General features: G+C 40.6%; 1 protein-coding gene across 4 annotated transcripts in view; it reads left to right on the top strand.

Moving 5' to 3' along the window:
- The window catches only part of NELL1 (neural EGFL like 1), a 748929-nt gene that overhangs the window by 534208 nt on the left and 194965 nt on the right, over window positions 1-19756 (top strand). For all 4 annotated transcript variants that reach the window (XM_032488858.1, XM_032488857.1, XM_032488860.1 and 1 more), the window contains one exon: window positions 12670-12765. In XM_032488858.1, coding sequence (XP_032344749.1) covers window positions 12670-12765 — 96 coding nt within the window. The remainder of the gene's footprint in view (window positions 1-12669; window positions 12766-19756) is intronic.

The following is a 19756-nucleotide window of genomic DNA, read 5'->3' as shown; positions in this document are numbered from 1 at the left end:
GAAGATAATTTTTAGTTTGTTTTAACCAGCCTAGTCAGTGGTAATTGGCTCTGGCAGCCCTAGGAATATAATGCAGGCTTTTCACAGAGACTGGAGTCCTGGAGTGGGGGAGGACCACCCATCAGAAAGTGCTTTCCAGTTCAGGAGATGTTCATCCTGAAATTTGGAGACCAAGTCTAACCCAGTTTACCAATGGGGAAGAGAATTCCGGGCAGAAAAAGTAAATGTAGTCCGTATTATTGCCAAAAAAAGCCTCCCTAATTCATAGCTCTATAGGAGGAGGACCAGAGACATGTTGCTAATCCAGTGTGTCTCCTTTGGACAGAAATCTTGCCTTGACTATGCAGAGTCTGCCTCATCCATAGGTGACGGGGGAGCCGCTGACTTCTCTCATGCCTCTGCTTTTATCACAGCAGCTTAGAGGACAGTCAGTTTCTCATCTGAAGTACTATGATAGCTTTCTCCCAGGTCTGTCCGCTTCCACTCTTACCTGTCCCACCCCACGGTCTCTTTTCCTCAACACAGCCCCTGGAAAGATCCTATTAAAACCTAAGTGACCTCATGTTATTCTTTAGCACAAAACATTCCAGTGGCCATTTCATTCAGAGTGAAAAACCCAAGTCCCCGAGTATCCTGAAGACCCCCGGAGAACTGAGATTCGCGGGCTTTCTGTTACCACCTCCTGTGACTCAGCGCCGAACTGTCCTCCTTGCACTTCCTAGACGTGCTCTGTCTGTGCCCAGGCCTTGACACTAAGCTGTTCCTTTTGGCCAGAACACTCATCACCCCAATATCTGTCTGGTCTGCTCTCTCATCCTTTATGTGTCTGTTCAAATGTTGATTGATTAGACCTTTGACTCCACGACATAGACCATCACCCCTCTCCTGACACTTACCCCGTAGTCTGATTTAGTTTTCCCCACTGCACTTTCTGTTACCTGAATTTTTGTCCTTTTGTTTGCTTATTTTGTTTTTCCTCCACTAAAATAAGCATCATAAAATTAGGGACATTATCTGTTCTGATTATTGTGATATATTAACTGCCTAGCAGGGTGTTTGGTGCATAGTAAGCTTTTGAATGCATGGATCAACAGTTCTTAAATTTTTTTTTTAACAGAAAATTTTATAAAAGAAATGAAAGTGTTTGATGAGAATTTTGGAACCCACGCTTTATTTAAAGAACCAAATAAATTTTAAGTGTAATGTTAGAGAAGAGATTACTGAGGTGTGCAGTGGATTCTGATATTCTTTCCACATTCCTTCTCACTGAAAAAACAAATGAGCAAACAAAAATCTAGGGGTGACCTTTCATCAGTGCGGCTTTAATAATAAATTTGATCCATTCTGGATCCTGTTCAGTGGTGTCCTTACCTCTCATGGTCTATTTTGCAAAGTGGTTTTTTGATTTTTGTTTTTGTGACCTGAGCTTCCTTCCAACTTCTGACTCTTATTCAAGGAAAGAAGATAGTCCTGGAAGCCCATGTCTTACCTGCTGGCTGTAGGGGTGGGGCGCTCAGCTTCTCTCCTGTGCACTCTGCATATGCTGGCTGGGCTGTGAGATGTCCCACCTCGTTTTTCTGTCCCTCTAACCTGGCTGCTCTGTACCTGTCATCTCCTTGCTGGGACCATAGTACACTGATCAGATCGAGCAGTCTCTGCACACTGTGGACACGGGGACGTATTTCAAATTTCTCTCTGTGTGAGAGGATTCAGCTGAGAGTCTGAGCTGGGAACAGCTCCCCAGCTGGGCGGAGAGCTGGCCATCCTGAAAACTCCTTCATGGCGCCCTCAGGAAACAGTCAGCCACAGCTTCTTGCTTCATCCCTTCATGGCCACCGTCAAGTGGGCTGCCCAGATGGAGAGACAAGCAAGCTCAGCCTGTGCAGGGAGCCGCCTCTGCTGGGGTGAGGTGGCTGGAGAAAGTGGTGAGGGGCAGATCTGGAGAGAAGGCAGTACATCCGGCTCTATGCCACCTTCTTTCATCTTTATCTTGTCTTTTAACTTCTGCCACAACTTGCAGAAGAGGTGTTTATGTCTTCATCTCGTAAGTGGGCAAACAGGCTCAGAGAAGCTGAGTCACTGAGCTGAAGGTCACACAGCTGGTGATTTAATGCAGGTGCCTCTGATTCCAGGGACTGTGTTCTTTTACCTCCACCCTGCCGCCTATAAATTAGAAATATGTTTTGAGGGATTTGAGCCTAAATATTTCAAAAATAACATGAGCTCAAGAATGAAGACAGCTTATGTTGTAGATGAGATATAGCCCAACATCGAGAAAGACAGATACTTGGGCGGCGGCGAAGGCTGGGGCCCCGTGGGCGTGTATGAACGTGGAAGCCGCCATTAATCAGACAAGCTCGCTTAAGAGGACCCTGGGTTTTGACTCTGAGGGCAGCCAAGGAAAGGTCAGATAGATGTTTTGACTCCTCCAGCAAGCAGTGCTCTTTGAAATTCTTGGCATTCTCCAACACAATAATGAATAATTCTAACTCTGGATTCCTTGATTGGGACCTTCAAGCATGGAATTGAAAAATAGTCCATTTTCAACAAAATACAAATGTAGGCTGATAGCCCTGTGAATTAGGGTTTTATTTACCCTTGGATCCCACACAGCAGGATACTTGTCCCACGTTGGTTTCCCCATTGTGTGGTTGAGTATGTACTTAATACTGTCAGTAATTAAAATTTTTTGACCTCCTGGAACTAAGTATTTGACCTACGGTAACTCTTGTTTCTTATAATTACCATGTAAAGAGGGTGCTATTTTTATTTCCATTTTGTCATGAGGGTATTTCTAGGTTAGCCTCAGGTGATGCAGCTGGAAGATGGTGAGATTGGCACCCCTGGTGCCCATGTCCAGAAGCCTTTCATTTGACATCCTAGGTGTCTGTCTGTGTTGGGTGTTCAGGAGTGGAGGTGGGGAGAGCAGTGTTTGCTGTCGGGTCTGATTGCTATAGTAATTATTTTTCTTTCTTCTCTTCTTTCTCCTGTCATCTTTCCTTCCTCCCTTATTTCTACCTTCTCTCCTTCCCTCCCTGCTTCCTAAAACCCCAAACTATTTTACTCCCACTGAGTGAAGTTGGCATCAAGTCTCAGAATCCCAGAGCTTGAATTTCCTCCTCTCTGCTTCCTAATTAACTTTCTCTTTGGCACGTCATCCATTTCTCTCTTCTTAGTTTTCCCACTTGCAGAAGGAAGATACCATGACAAATTACCCTGAAAGATTCTTATGGAGTGCTTTTTAAAACAAAGCCAAAAAAAAAGCTTTTCAAATCTCAGAAAACCGGTCAGGTTTCTCAAGATGGAGGTGGGAAATGGAAGAGCCCTTTCTGGAGAACTCGGGTCCACCCAAATTACCCAGCTACTGACTTTGCAGCTTAGATCCATATCTCACTCAAGATTTAACATCTAATTCCATGCAGTTGTATAAAATCACAGAATACTTTTCCCTGGGAGAGCCTGCTGGAATTTATTTCTTAAAAGTCTCTAGACCATGACCTCCAGGGAAAATAGATGTGTCGCGCTCCAATATGGCGGTGCGGTGGGGAACCTCTGACCCCCTCGCCCCGGGCTTGCTGCTCAGCTGCTTTTCACAGCTAGCCCTTACAGGCGCCCGTTTCTTAACACTCCTTTAAATGCTGAACGCCACATTTTGAATTGCTTTCAGAGTTTTTGTTGCCAAGACATCATTTAACTGTTGCCTTACTTTTTATGTCGTAGGGAGTCTTGAACTAATTTCCTAAATTTTTGAAATTTAAACAGCATCTCTTGTTCAATTTCTCTTCTTAGGTTTTTGTCTTGATCCCCCTCATCATTTGTTGTTGTTGTTGTTGTTGTTGTTGTTGTTGTTGTTGTTTTGTTGTTTTGTTGTTGTTAGGTTCCAGTGCTCAACAAGCTCTTAAACTCTGGTGTTGATTTGTTTGCTGGTTAGGGAAGGTGGGCTGCAGAGTTTTGGTATTTGAAAGAAAATGCTGTACTGTATTTAATTCACCTAGAGAGAGATGGACAGATTTAAAAAGAACTAATATTTCTTGAACACTTATGATATGTGGTCATTATGCCGAGTACTTTGTGTGCTCTGTCTTACTTCAGCCCTTCAGTATTAGTATGATGTAGGTTCTCTTACTGATCTTGTTATACAGATAAGGAGTTTGATGCTCAAGGAGAAGAAGCAACTTTCCAAAATCAGTCGCGATGGTAATCGTTCTGCAATATGTAAATGTATCACAGCAACATGCACATGTGAAACATACACAATGTCATATGTCAATTATGTCTCAGTAGAGCTAGGGGAAAATCAGCTAATAAGGGCTGGAGCCATGACAGGGACCAAGATCTCCAGAGTCGTGCTCTTAACCATTTATGGAGCCAGAGGTGGTGCTGAAGGCTTATTGAGGCTCCTGGGGTTTTTGGGTAATGTGTCAGTGATTTCCACCCCCCACCCCTACCCCTGCCGCCCAGGTACACACAGTTGGTGCTGAATACCCCTCCTTCCCACGTTCTTAGTAATTTCCTGTTGAATTGTTTTATACAATTCTTCCAATTCTACATTTCAGAGACTTTGAAATCATAGAAATGAATCCCTGTTCAACATTTTGATTCTGCTTTCCGAAGAAAAAGACCACTCTTACTTGGAATGAAATTGAATTGTGGAAAAATAGGATGATATTGGCCATCCTAAATCGTTCATAAGACTAGTGGGTTTCTGGTGAGACAGGCAGAGTGGAAGTGGCCCTTCTGTGAAGCAGCCCAAACCCTGGGTTTAGAGAATCCCAGCTTCAGCCCTGCTCCCCCTTCTCACAGCCCCTTTTCCAGGTGGCTGAGCCACCTTGGGTTCTACCCAGTCATGTTCCATACCTCTGTACCTTTGCACACGCTGTTGCTTCCCCCTGGCTTTAACATCCTTGGCTTTCATCTGCTTTTGATTATTTATTATTATTATTTTTCTGATTTATCTGAGGCATCAGCTCTTCTGTGGAGCCATCCTTGACTTTTCCAGCCAGAAGCAACCCTTTCCACCTCCTTTTGGCTTTGCGTATGTTAGGATCTGTAAGGCGTCAGGTAATCTGCACCATCTGCTCCTTAAGGCCTTTGCACTTGCTGTATCTTCAGCCTGGGACACTCTTCTCCTTGATAACTGCCTGGCTCACTCTTTCTCCTCCTTGGGTCTGTTCTCAAATGCCACCTCAGTGAGGCCTTCCACTGATCACCATGTTCAATTGCAGCTGTCCCCACTGGCACACTTCCCACCCTCCTGCTCTGCTCTGTTTTTCACCATTATGCTTGCCATCATCTAACTTCTATGTCACTGACATGTATTTTGTTAGTCTGTATCTTCCCACTAGAATATAAGCCCATATGTTGAAATACTTTTATCTGTACTGTGTGAGGCCTGCAGGTTCTTGGAATAGTCCTTGGTACAGAGGGTACCAAATAAGTATGTGTTAATTTCTCAATAAGGGACTGGCTGTCTTTTCTCAGCTTTAGCCACGTGGACATTTTGGGCTGGATAATTCTTCGTTGTGAGGCTGTCCTGCGCGTGTGGGATGTTCAGCGGTATCCCTGGTCTTTACTCACCAGCACAGCCACCAGTTGCACTCTTCTGGTCGTAAGAACTGAAAGTGTCTCCAGACATTGCTACATGTCCCCCTGGGGGGAAATTGCCCCCAGAAAGAACTATTGTAGTAGAATCTCAGATCCTAGAAAACAGGGATCATATCTTTTTAGAGCCTCCAGTGTCTAGCACATAGTAGATGCTTGGTAAGTTTTTAAAGCTGAATTAATCAGACTTGATCAAATGTTTATCTCAAATTTTATGGTGTAGTTTATATATGACTATCTTCGCAGACTTTTCATTTTTTTCTGTATAATTGGTTTATTCTACCAACATACATGGATTTAGTATCACCAGAGTTCAAGATGAGAGAGAGGAAGTCAGAGTTGCAAAAACATGATGCTGATCCTATCTCATAGTCCAGCGAAAGAAGCATATGTACAGAGGCCCCCCCCCCCAATGCAAAAGGGTACATTATCTCTCCCTTCAACCTGTGTCACTCCTGGCTAGTCCATCTTCTGTAAAGGTTGTCTCTAAAGGCCTAGATAGCAAGTACTTCAACTTTGCAAACCGTATGGTCTCTGCTTCAACTACATCCATCGGAAGTAACAGTTGTATTCATGTTCTTCTTGTATCAGTCTTTCTGGAGCTAAGACCAACATCTCAACTTGGAGATCTCAAGATTTATCTAAAAGTGACTCTGTACCCCCATCCTATCACAAAAGACCATGGACTAGAACATGGCAGTTACCAAAAATGTATGAAAAGAGTACACAGTTTAAGTCACAGGTTATTGGTGGAAAACCACATCTTTGGGTCAAAACTGCATGTATAAATTACATACAGAAGAATACAACATGATGCAATATCCGGAAGAAGATACAATGTAATAGAAGGCGATACAGTAGAATATATTAGAATGTATTACACATACTAAGTACATTTTATATTTCTGGTTGCCTATGTGTAATGTAAGGGTTTCTGATATAAAACTTATTTCTTACTAGTTAGTGTAGTACAGAAGATTAGCAATGCACTGTCCTACACTAGCTAACTAGAAGAGTGGGCAGAACAACAGAACAGTCTATACGCAGATATCCAGGTAGTGTATATGCTTGTGCCTTAAGATAAGTAACACATCTGGGAAGTGGATGGGACAATGGAGTGATGGAAAGGACAGCTCAGAGATTCTAAAATGCTCCTGCTTCTCTGCAGGGCTTACTGTATTCTGTTCTAATGTTCAGTCTCTAACCTTGATGCGAGTTATAAACACCTGTTCATTTTCTTCTTTTATTTGGTACCTTTTCAGCAGGACAAAACCTTGACCTGAACTGTATCCTTTCCTGCACTTCTCTGCCTGGCAAAAATCCCATTCATTGTTCCACTCCCAACTCACATGCCAGCTCCGTAGCAGAGCTTTGCCTGATGGACCAGGCACAGTGAATCATGTTCTCCTCCACGCCCTCTCAGCACCTCGTTCATGCTGCTACGGTGGCACTGATCACATTTATTCCGCTTGGTTTTATCTGTGCTGCTCTCTGCTATGTGATTGTGAGCTTCTTGGGGATGGGAGCAATTTACATGCCTACTTTTAGACTTCTCGGGGCCCAGCACATGATCTGCATGTAGTAGGTGACTAAGCCCTAAATAGAGACAGCTTAGTGATGTGGTTACAGCTCTGGGCTTAAAACCCAGGTTGCCACTTAGTAGTGGTACAACCTTTGATAACTTACTTTTGCTTCTCTAAGCCAGCTTTCTTATCCGAAAATGAGGGTAGCGTGACTCATGCACAGCATGGCTGTAAAGGTGAAATGCGATATGAAGGCTGTAAGGCACTTAATAGGTCATTGAGAAATGGAATTTACCACCACTATTGCCATTATTATTAGTACCGTTGAAAAGGAAAGTGGAAAACACTATCAGGACTGCGATACAAACACAGAGAGTCAAAGAGTTGAAGGTGATTTGGGGGCCAATAATTAATATTAGGCTACGCAGTATACTGTGTGCTTGAGACCAGAATGATGTGATAAGCGAGGATTATAGATACCTGGATGTTTGGTTTTATATATCAGAATAGCCACCAGAGTGCTTTTCACTCTTACTTTTCTCTATATTTTATGCTTTTTTAAAAAAATTGGAACATCAGTTTACAATGTTGTGTCAACTTCTGGTATACAGCACAATGTTTCGGTCATACATGTCCATAAACATGTTCATTGTCATATTCTTTTTCATTATAGGGTACTATAAGACATTGAATGTAGTTCCCTGTGCTCTACAGAAGAAACTTGTTGTTTATATTTTATGCTTCTTGGTAGGAGATATTGGGGAAGATGCAAGGAGGGATTAAAACAACATAATTTTGCTCCTAAAATACCCTGTAGATTTAGTTTTGTAAAGTCGGAGCAGAGTTTCTCAACCTCAACACTATTGATGCTTTGGGCCAGTTATTTTTGTTGTTGTTGTTGTTGTTGTTGTTGTACAAGGTCGTCCTGTGAACTGTAGGATGTTGGGCTGCATCCTTATTCTCCGCCCACCAGATGCCAGTAGCACACTGACCCCACCTGCCATCCTGTGACACCCAATATATTGGGTGGGCCTTTGATAACTATTATGTCCTAAACAAGGTGAGGAATAAACCAAAAAGCAAACATGGAGGGGGTGATCTCACCTTTGTTATGGACAGAGCTGGAGTAAGTCTGTAAGCCAAGCTGGTTTGCTAATAATAAACACAGAATAAGACTGATTTACCCATTGAATCCCAGGGGTGAGGAGGTGTCATGAGGGAATTAAGGAAAATTAATACCACTTGAAGGCAGCTCACTCCCAAGAGAGAAGCTTGGTGGGCATGGAGGTTTGCTGAGCAGGACCATATTTTAAGTATTTTCTCCCCCTCTTTGCAATTTAGGTGCACATAGTCAAATTAACTATCATCTTTTGTTTCTTGACACCTTGTAACAGTTGGTCCGTGGTGGCTAGTTTTTTAAATTTATTTTCATATCTTGATAGTTATTTTTAATAATGAAATTCACACCTAGCACCTCACCATTCTCCGCACCCAAGAAACATCGTCCTGAAATATATTGTTTCCAGATTTACCCATAGAATAAATCTCTCTACCGCCCCAGGGACAGAATGAGCAAAGCTGGCAAAGAGGTGAGAGAGGAGCTCCAGGAAACCGAGAGGGAGGAATGTGGTCTCCTTCTGACAGATGGTGTTGAAACTTGTCTGTGTCCTGATTTTTTCAGAATACAGGGTGTCCCTAGGAGCTAAATAGATGCCAGTAACATTGTAAGAGGATCATGCCAAGTGTTCAGAGCTTGAAGGGCTATTACTTTTTCTTAGTGTAAAACTATTTTTGTCAAATTGAGCACCTGGCGATGATACTGAGCATCCACAAACTGGCACCTGCAAGCACACCTGCTCGTTCTGTTCCCCTTCAAGTCCAAGTGTCCTTTCACATGCTGAGATTTTTTTTTAACACAAAAGCTGTCGTTCTGTGGATTGACTCTCCCTCAATTTTGAATTCTACGATTTACCTTCTTGCACAATAGGAAGAGTCCTTTCAAAAGTAGAATTACACCATGTTAGAGTTGATCTTATCCAACATCTCCCCCAGGGTACTAGGTTAATAACCAATCGCTTTGTAATGACAGATTCAAGTTTGTAATCTCACTGAACATCCACAGCCTATAAGCCATACTTTGGAATCTAGAAAGTAGTCAACAAAATGAGCAACGTAGCCATGATGCCTGAGTTTTTCTGACTTTGCAAAGGAGCTGTGTGTCCAAGTTCCATTGCAAACCATGTGATAGTACTGAGGTCACCAAGTCGAGGAAGGAGTGAAAATGAGCCCTCATTAAAGAATAAACGTACAGGGAACTGTTCACTGCTGCATCTCCAGAATCTAGAAGAGAAACCGGTGCATTATGGTATTGGTATTTGAAGAAGCAGAGTCCTGGTCATAAGTAACAATCACACCCAGTTCTTAAGCACATCCACTTGCAGTCCCCTGGGTTGGGTGGTTTACGTTGGCCCTTCAACTTAGCAAGCACGGATGAGAGTTTTCATTATTACCATTATTGCTTTGCTCTTGAGAAAACAGGTTCAGAGGAGTGAAATTGTTTGTTTAGGTCGCACAGCTAATAAATACAAAGCAAAGATTTGGACTGTGTGGTTTCTGTCATCCTATCTTTTCATAAGCTATGAAGAGATATGGCAGGTGTTTTGGCTTCCTGTTTTGGTTATGCCATCAGTTAAGTAGTGCTGTGCAAATCAGAGGTCCTCTGAGTACCATAAGAAATGCTTGGTTCATAGTAAATCAAGAAGGGCCTATCCGGATTTGAATAATCTATGCAGTCTTTAGACTAGGATGCAGTAGTGTGTTTTGATGTTTTACAAGATATTCAGAGAAAACTTGCACTGATTTTGCTCTCCCCAGAGTAGCTTGAGTTGTGGATGGCATGTTTCTTTTTTATTTGCTTTTGTATTTTTTGAAATTACTTTGTCGTATGATCTAAGGTTCAAGTAGGCAATGAATTTCTTATTTATTCCAGATAAATTCTCTTAAAAATATCATGTGCCTAGGTTGGGTGGAATGTGACTAAAAATGGATGAAAATGGAGTTTAGGCAACAGGAGCATGAACTTGCTCAGCTCCCTACACCCCTTCAGTGCAACAGGTGCAACATGGACATATTTTTTTTCTTCCAACTTGTAGTCAGTTTCCTCAGCCCTTATGGAACTATTCCAAATAGAGATGAACCTGCCCATGTGAATACCAGATTGCAGTTGAATTTGCACTGAATAGCCTCAGAGGGTACACTTGATTTCTGAGCCCTCGTTTCACCATTTTTATTTGGAAACACTAATGCCTATCTGATGTTCCCATGATAAGGGCTACCGCTACTCTTATTGGAAACTAAATCAGGCATGAAGAACACGGCATGCCTTAAACCCACCTTGGTGAAGCTGAACACCTTGCAGGGTAGGTTTATCCTGTCTGGGTATTAGATACCTTGTTCCTGATCCATGCTTTGTGGTCATAACAATATCACTACTAATGAATTGAACGAAATACTTAGACACTATGTGCCAACCGCTGTTTTAAGTCCCTTAACAAATACTGACTCATTTCATTCCCATAGCGCCCTACTTGTTATGTCTGTGCATTTTTGGAGCATCACAAGCATCTCATGCTTTCTTCACAAAATCTCCGATTATCGTTTCTGTTTAAGAGTTGAGTAAATCAGGAAGCACACATGAATTATAAACTAACACTAAGTCTCCTACCCAGGTCTGCTGATGTGTGTGTGTGTGTACGTGTGTGTGCATGTGTGTGTACACAGATCTGGGTCAAGTTTTGTTTGTGCCACAGAGAAACCCATGCTGAGCTTCCTGCTTCCAAGCCCCCGCCTTCTTTAGGTGCCACTTGAAACATTTCCTCACCGGATTTCCGTCTGTCATTTTTAGCTTGCAGAAACACTTTATTGTTCTGTTATCAAGTTTGCTGCAGCCTATACTCTAAGTATCTTACTTGAAATGTTTGTCACCAGAGCCCACGATGTGTGATTTTGAGGACAAGAAATTTTGTATACATTTGCATACCTGTATTTTTATATATTTTAGTTTCTGATCAACATACCAAGACATATACTGCCTAAACCTTTTTTTTCCCCCTACTGTCTCCGGGTACTGAGATGCTGGAAATAGGGAATGTATTCAAACACCAGAGTATACATTGTCCTCTGGCAGCAGCAAAGGAACTCACAGTTAATTGCTAAGCTTCAGAATGTTAAATCATCCAAGGGACATTAAATGATGTGGAAAATGACAATATTGTGAGACATTCTATGTACTTGAACTAGCATTCAACTACCTAAAGACATAATGTGGCTTTTTAAAGTTAGACCCATATTATTTATGAGATGATGGAAAATATAACCAGAACATTTTTCTGGGGTGTCATTTTCTAACTGTAATTAAAAATAAAAACATTTGCTCACCTGGCTCTCATGTGAATAAAATAAATTCTGTGTTGACAAGTTGCAGTCATTTTCGTTAATGAGAAATTTTACAGACTTAGAACACAAAACTATTGATAATAAATTATTCTGGATGGAAGTGTTGTAGAATTGTTAGAACACAGGTTTTCCTGTCAGAACAACCTGCAGAATATAGGTTAATTTGTTCAGCAAATATTTTTGAGCATCTCCTTTGTGCTCAGTTTCTGAGGCTTTGGTAGCAAGGAGAGCAAAACTAATCATAGCTCTTGCCCTGTTGGGTCTTGCAGTCCAATGGATCAAAGAGGTGATGGTAATAAAGGATGCATAGTTGAGCATCTGTGTTTGATACTGCAAGGGAGAGAGGCACGGGACTGTGCTCTGCTGGTGTGAAATAAGGAAAACTAACCTGGTTTGGGAAGACTGGCCAGGGTAGTACTGAGACGGGGTTGGGATGACTTTGCAGTGTTTATCAAAAAACCTTAAAGTTCACTCCCCTTGATTTTCACATCGAGGCATTTTCCGTCAAGGAATAATTTGAGGTGTGTGAAGCATTTTCACTGTAAGGACAAGGCATTGTTTTTATTATGGAAATGTTGGAAACGTCTTAAATATTCCAAGTGAGCACTTTGTTAACTTTATTATGTTCTCAAAAATTATATCGACTACTCAAAACCGTTTTAAAAATAATGTAAAAATGTTCTTATTGTAATAAAAGATATTTAGTAAAAAAAAATAAAAGGGTATCTACAAAATTGAATTTTAAATGCCTTTGCCTTTATCCCAACCACATCCTTTCTAGTTACTCAGTTTATTCTTTGATTTCAGATACGTCAGCAGTCTTACTAATAGCAACAGTAATAGCCGCTCCTCCTAGCTGCCGTTTAGCACCAGATCGTCTGCATCCTTCATTTCGATTGATTGCATGTGAACCAGTGAAGAGTTACTATTACATTTATTTCCTTTTGTACACTGCAACTTTAAATATGTCAGCCTACATATGTATTCTCTATGCAACACAGAAGGAATTGTTTTGATACCAATGCTCTTTACTATGAATTTCCTTATCTAAGAGAAGTCACTCTTTTTTTTTTTTTTTTTTTGGTGACAGCATTCTGTGAAGAGGGCTGCAGATACGGTGGAACATGCGTGGCTCCTAACAAATGTGTCTGTCCTTCTGGATTCACAGGAAGCCACTGCGAGAAAGGTAACAGCCCAGTGAGTCTGTGTGTGTGTGTACACACGTGAGCTGAGGGTGGGGACAGAGAGAGAGAAAGAGACTGTTTCAGAGAGAATGGAAGCTCTTTCTCTAGGAATAGAGCACTGTGGGTTGACTTCATACACTGTCGCTGGTGTATGTCCCAAAGTGGGGACCTTTTGATCACTGCATAATAGGCATCCTGCCTCTGAAAATGGAGCTTCACTTGCACTCCCTGCAACGTGTCTAATTTAGCAAGTTCGAATCTTGTCTCTGCTACAGTTTGCAGTGTGCGTTTTTAGTGCTAATTAGAGATAAAGCCGGCGATCGGACCTGCCCCACTTATCAGCTATCGGGTGGCGTCACTCGCAACCACTGGAGTTATAACAATCTGCTGTGTCCACGGAATCTAAAGTAGAACCACATGCTCCTTGCGAAAAAGCACATTAAATAACTCCAGCAGCAGATTTATGGGTGTGCTTGGGGTTTTATTCTAATATTGGTTTATTAGGAACATTATCATTCATGGACCCGATGATATAAGCCAATTAGTATTGGTAAGATTCCATTATATGCAGCTTTCTACTCGCAATAAATGTAGTGTTTATACTCGGCACTATTTGGTGAAATCCAGCTCTTAGAAATTGCAGAAATCCTCCTATCTGTGTGTAAATGAAATTTGACATTCAATGCCAGTGTGCAATATATGTATCAATGCAAGCCAGGGGTTTATGCCGTGTAAAATTGAATATTTCAGTGTAATTTTCCGTGAGTTTCATTAGGCTACAATCCCCGTGTTGTGTTTTGCTGAGTCTGGAGTATCACACTTGACACTTCTTGTAGTAGAGCACAGAAAGATGGACATAGAATGGCATAGTCATTATCCCTTTTATTAGATGAAGGGGAGTGCATCTTCCTCTAATGCTAAAGATTTAAGCAAAGCTCTTGCTTCTCTTCCTTCGTGTTTAAAGGTTTTTGAATTTTGATTATACTTTTTTTAAATGAGCAAGGTGGTTATACCCCAACTTGTTTGACAGATGACATTGTACTGCCTGTGTATTTATAAGGCAGCCTGATCTTTTAAAAAACGTGTTAAAACATAACTCCATAAATTATTCAACACTGAAATCAATAAGCAATGTGTACCACTGTTTCTATATTTTGTCCTATTATCAACAAATCAGATCACATTTATTAAATAATAATTACTTGGTCTGTCTTTAAAAAAAAATACATAAATGAGCCAAGTTCAGCCTCTGAGCAGCATGAGAGAACTACCACATGGAGCTTAAGAATTCTTGCCAAAAGCAAAGAAACTTAATGGTGACTTAGCACACATTCTCGTATATTTGATTTTAATTAGGTTTTCTAAAATGAAAAACATTTCTAAAGGGTTCTCATTACTTTCTTCAGAACTGCTATGTTTCCCTAAAATCAGCATACAGGAATTGATGGGGACGGCATGGTGATGATAATGTTGATGATGGTGGATACTACCGTTACTAACAGTATATCATTTATCATGTACTAATTATGCATCAGGCTTTTTAAGTGAGTATTTTAGCATTAAGAACAAACAAAGGAGACAGATATTATTACTCCTGTTTTATAGATGGCTCAGTAAAGCTTTGCTAGGTTGAGTAACCTCTGCAATCCTTCAGAGCAAGTATTAGAACTGAGAATAAAACTCAGCTTGTGTTCCACAAACTGAATTATAAAGCATTGCAGGTGGTTTGAAAGAATAACACACAGACTTCCTGTAAAATCTGGATTTCCGGTGTACAGAATATCTAGGGGAGGAGTCCATGAATCTGCACTTTCATCAAGCACCTCACATTGCTTGTTATAAACCAGTCATTATTATGTTGTCATAGTGATATTTAACCAGAGCATCTCCTATAAAGTTCTTATTCTTTTTACATTATAAAGAATTGGAGGAGAGCTTGATCTTAAGACCAGGGCCTGAGTCAGTGGCAGCCCAGGAAGAATTAATTACGGTTTTTAATGGCTTGCTGATTTGACCATTTGACCTCTGTCCTTTTCTCTGCTCAATAAGTGGTTGATTGAATCCGTGCTTACATGCTGGTCCATAATGTGGAGCAGGAAAAATAGAGATAAAGGAGAAAATCAAGACCGGGGGTAAAAGTAAGACAGACATAGGCAGGTCATGGGTTCCATATAAATATTGAAGTTGAAATTGAGAATTACTTACTCTTGAAAACTTATACAGTTACTATAGGTAAAATAAAACAAGGTTTCTCTGCATGTGATTCCATCTGTAGCAAAGCCATTCCATTTTATACAGGCCAATATTCTAAATCCATGAGATTTTTTTTTGTGGCTAGGATAAAGTACGTATTTTCTGATCAGTTGTATGTAAGGGGTCTAGGTGAATGACAGGACAAACACTGAAAGCCTCTGTCATGTCTTGCCAGAATTATTTTATGGTGCTGACTGTAAGCAATAAACACTGAGTAATTCTACTTGCCATTGAATAGCCATGCTACATGCCTTGAGACTCAAGGTGCAAAGGAAAATTACAAACTCATTGTCAATGTCTGATGGCATGATTACACTCTATCTTTTATTTGGTTTGTTTTAATTTTAGGGCTAATTAAATGGTCCCATGTGAGCTGTATAGAATCCACTTATATTTAGTCTTAAAAATGTTTCCCTTGCCACCCTCTGCACCCCACCTATGGGTTTTATTCATTGCCTGTGATATTCAGCCTTTCAGAATTTAGGGACATGGAACTAAATCCTTGAAATCATTAGTTAAAAAAGATGCTTATCTAGAGTATAATGAGGTTGAAACTCCCGCTCCTGTTTGGTTCACAGAGGTGAACAACTCTGCCTTTATTTTATGCTGGTGGTATTTTAGTAAATTTAAATTGTTCAGCACCCCACTCAAGATAAGCAAACATTTGACCTCCCTTGGTTTCTGGAGAACACGTTGTGTTGGTTCTTCTCTTACCCTTTGTCCCTTTTCTGAGCCCTTAGCTTCGATTTGGTCTCACATCTAACACGGAGATGTGTAAAGAGAGAGATGAGTGCAGAATCAGTAAGAGTGGCTCTGCTGATCTTAGAATAAGAAAGGGCCACTGTGAAAGCTCTCTCCACAACCCAGGAGGGGTGAAAGGGCGTCACGCATCATGGAACACTTGCAGCCAAACACAGAACAGAGTGGAGCACTACACAGTGCTCCTAAAGGCTTTTCCAGTGTAAACTCAGACAGCTCCACTAAACTCAGAAGTGTGTTACCTGCCACAAAACAGCAGAGTATCATCCTCTAAGAAGAGGATGAGACTAAGTTTTCTACTTGGCATTAAGCAAATTTGCAAGCAACAACAAGTAGAGATTAAATATAAGGTATCAAGCTGGCCTAGTGAAGGATTCCTTAACATTGACACTTTTGACATTTTGGACCAGAGAAGTCTTTGTTGCAGTGGGCTGTCCTGTGCATTGTAAAATGTTCAGTAGCATCACTGGACTCTACCTACTAAATACCGTTAGTGATCTATCTCCAGTCATTTAAAATGTCTCCTAACATTGCCAAATATTCCCTGTTGACAAGTTTTGGTCTTGATGTAGCATTTGAAGATGTCTTTTAAAAAATCAATCAATCTGTCTATCTATCTATCATCTCTCTCTTAGTGTTATTTGGTAACAGTATAAAATTAAAAGCATTTTTAGGAGACAGAAAAGCATTTTAAAAGCATCTCTTGAGGAGTTTTAAAAGTGCTTCGTGTTTACTGTAATTAGAAAATTCTTTTTTGTCGTTGAAGTTTAGTTGACTTACAATATATTAGTTTCAGATGTGCAACATAGTAATTCAGTGTTTGTATGGAATATATTCCATACAAAGTTACTATAAAATATTGACTGTATCCCCTGTGGTGTACATTGCATTCTAGTAACTTATTTTATATCAGTAGTTTATACCTGTTAACCTCTTTACCTGTGTTGCCCCTCCTCCCACCCTGCTCCCTTCTGGTAACTACCAGTTTGCCCTCTATATCTTGTGAGTCTGTTTCTGTTTTATTATATGTGTTCATTTGTTTTATTTTTTAGATTCCACATATAAGTGAACACATACAATATTTGTTTTTCTGTCTGACTTATTTCTCTAAGCGTAATACCCTCCAGGTATGACAACACGTAATTACAAAATTGTTGGCCATTCATCACCTAGAGCCTGGCTGATACTACTTTGTGCTATGTGGGGCACACCTTCTTTAAGTCTTAGGAGCCAGACTGGTGGAAGCTGGGCCCACTCTGTGTCCATTCTCTGCCATGATGGAGTAAACCTGTAGATGCTCCAACCCCACCCAAGGAACATGTGACCCTCACGTTCTCTTGAAAGAGGAGAGAACCCTCTATTCTGTGTGTTTTTTTAGAAGAAAGTTCCCAATGTATGTAATAAGAAGATGATTTCTCTTATAGTATAAAACTTAGACACACACACCCTTTAAGGGAATTTGCTCTCAAATGCTTTCTCTGTGATAAGACTATTTGATCAGTCACTATTAGTGGGAGTTCCAACTGGGACATAAATCAAGATGGCTATTTGTGGGGGAGGGAGCATAGCTCAGTGGTGAGCACATGCTTAGCATGCATGAGGTCCTGGGTTCAATCCCCAGTACCTCCTCTAAAAATAAGTAAATAAATAAATAGACATAATTACCTCTCCTCCAAAAAGTAAGTAAAAAAAAGTGAATGTAGTAATATATTAAAAAAAAAAAAAAAGAAGACTATTTGCAGTGGCTCAGACAAGATAGCCAATTTTACTTCATTTCCCTACTTGTGTATTATATGAATTATAAATTGTATAAATATAGTTGTATAGACATCTGGTACCCATAATCAGTGTCTTGTGAATCAGACAGTGAGAACTGGACAGGACTAGTCAAGCTGTAGGACAGATCACAGTCCAGCATAAAAAAATTGAAAAAAAAAATGCTGACATTGTGAAATAGCAGACTTTGTCTTTTTTCCAGAGTTGCTTCAGAGATGGGTTCATTTATTGTATTGTTACTCAATAAACTCATGAAACCATTGGACCTCTCACACCCTTCAAGCCTTTCCAAAGTATAGTAAGTACCTGATCAACAGTATTCAGGGAAATCAGTAATAAATAACAACAATGAAAAAAGTTGAACGGCATTATCTGTTCACAATATAATTTCTAGTAGTTATTTTTCTATTTTGCTTTTTGCATTTTCTAATTTTTTCTGTAGTAAATATAAAGTATATTTATAATAAGAAATGACTTTTTTGTAAAGTTTAAAATAAAGAGAACTTGAAAGTCATGCAGAAGACTTCATTTTTCTCAGTTACTGGAGGTCTTTTAACCTTTCGTAAAGGGAGATGCCTTTTTGTAGGATACTTTATTCTAGCCTTTTTCCTGTACCTCAGGGACTTGCAGACTTGTAGACAGAGAGTAATAGTTTACCCTGAAAACTATTACCAAGTAAAAAGGATGGCTAGGAACAAGAACTTCTATATTCTTCCCAAGTTTAAATCTTACTCCAATTTTGATAGCACTCTACCAGTGTACATTTATTTGCTATTTCTCTGCCCACCCCTATTTTGGAGAAAAAATTTAAAAGTCTTTACAAAGGTGGATAATAGCTTCATTGTCTAAAGAAAGAAGAGAATATTTCCTTTTCAGCGACCACGGGACTGTGGGGAGGGCCTTGTCGGGGAGAATGTGTGCAAAGTCACAGCAGTTAGGAGACAGATGTAACTTTTCTCAGCATGAGCTGTCTCAGGTTGTGTGGCATACGGCACAGGCTCAGTCAGTGGCAGCTACTATCATTAATGTTGCTGCTATTGTTGGGGAGCTAACAGGTGCCCAGGAAGGAGTAAGCAGGGCTTCTGTGCCATTATACAAAAGGGGAATACCTTGACTTGAGGTTTCTCCCAGTTGCCCATCCAGTGGAACCCATCAAAAAAAGATGGATGTAGATACTCTTAAAATTTCATTCAAGCCAGATGAGTGTAAATTTGTTTGAGGAACTATTCCCTGTGATGGAGATTTCTAGAAATAAACAATGGCAGAGGAGAGGCATTGCACCGGAGGATGGGAGGAGCCTAAGCTGACTGGCTAAACTGAGATTTTGCGTCTTTAAAGCAGCTCAGCCTTGTGTTCAGCTGCTGAACTTAGAATATCTTCTTCCCTCCCTCTTCTCAGCTCCACCCACTCAACCTTCTTCTTTCAACTGTGATGGAGAAATTGAGCTGAAGGTCTAACACGCTGCCCCATGCCTTCAGGCATGGGGTTGTCCCTGAGCTCTCAGAGCTCCTTGGAGCTCTTTCACAACCCTGTCCACGATTCTGCAGGGCTCACCATTTTGCCAGGTTTCAGACATCTGGAAAAATACGTGAAACCATTTTGCATTCTCATCTCCTTGATACAGAGCAAGTTTTCAAGTCATTTCAATACAATTATAGGGTGCTATGCTTTTTTTTTTTTTACTGCAGTATAATTGATTTACAATGTTGTGTTAATTTCAGGTGTACAGCATAGTGATTTGGTTTTATATGTATATTCCTTTCTGTATTCTTTTTCACTATAGGCCATTACAGGTATTGAATATGGTTCCCTGTGCTCTACAGTAGGTCCTTGTTGTTGAGCTATGCCTTTTGTTCACAAATGGGGATTTGGACCCTAAATTAAAGATGCAGCCTCAGATGGTGAAAAGAGCCCTAGGTGGAAGGATACAGGTGTGTATTCTGCTAGTAGATCTGCCACCACAAACTGTTTAGCCCCTGGGAAGTGAAACCTGCATCAGCCTACTACCCATCGATTGTGAGTCCCAACTTCCGTGTTTATTTGCTGTGAGGCAGCTAGTCCCACCCTGCTGACCGTATATGAGGACAGGTTTAAGTGTTATTCAGCCAGTAGTGGAGTTGGGGTTCTAATCCATGTATGACTGAATCCAAATTTCACAGACTTTCCAATAATCTTTTGCTTCTTGATCGCCTTACCTGTGACCGA

The sequence above is a fragment of the Camelus ferus genome, chromosome 10 (genome assembly GCF_009834535.1).
Source record: "Camelus ferus isolate YT-003-E chromosome 10, BCGSAC_Cfer_1.0, whole genome shotgun sequence".
Taxonomy (NCBI): Eukaryota; Metazoa; Chordata; class Mammalia; order Artiodactyla; family Camelidae; genus Camelus; species Camelus ferus.
Note: the sequence above shows the minus strand (reverse complement) of the source record. Positions and strands in the feature narration are given on the sequence as shown.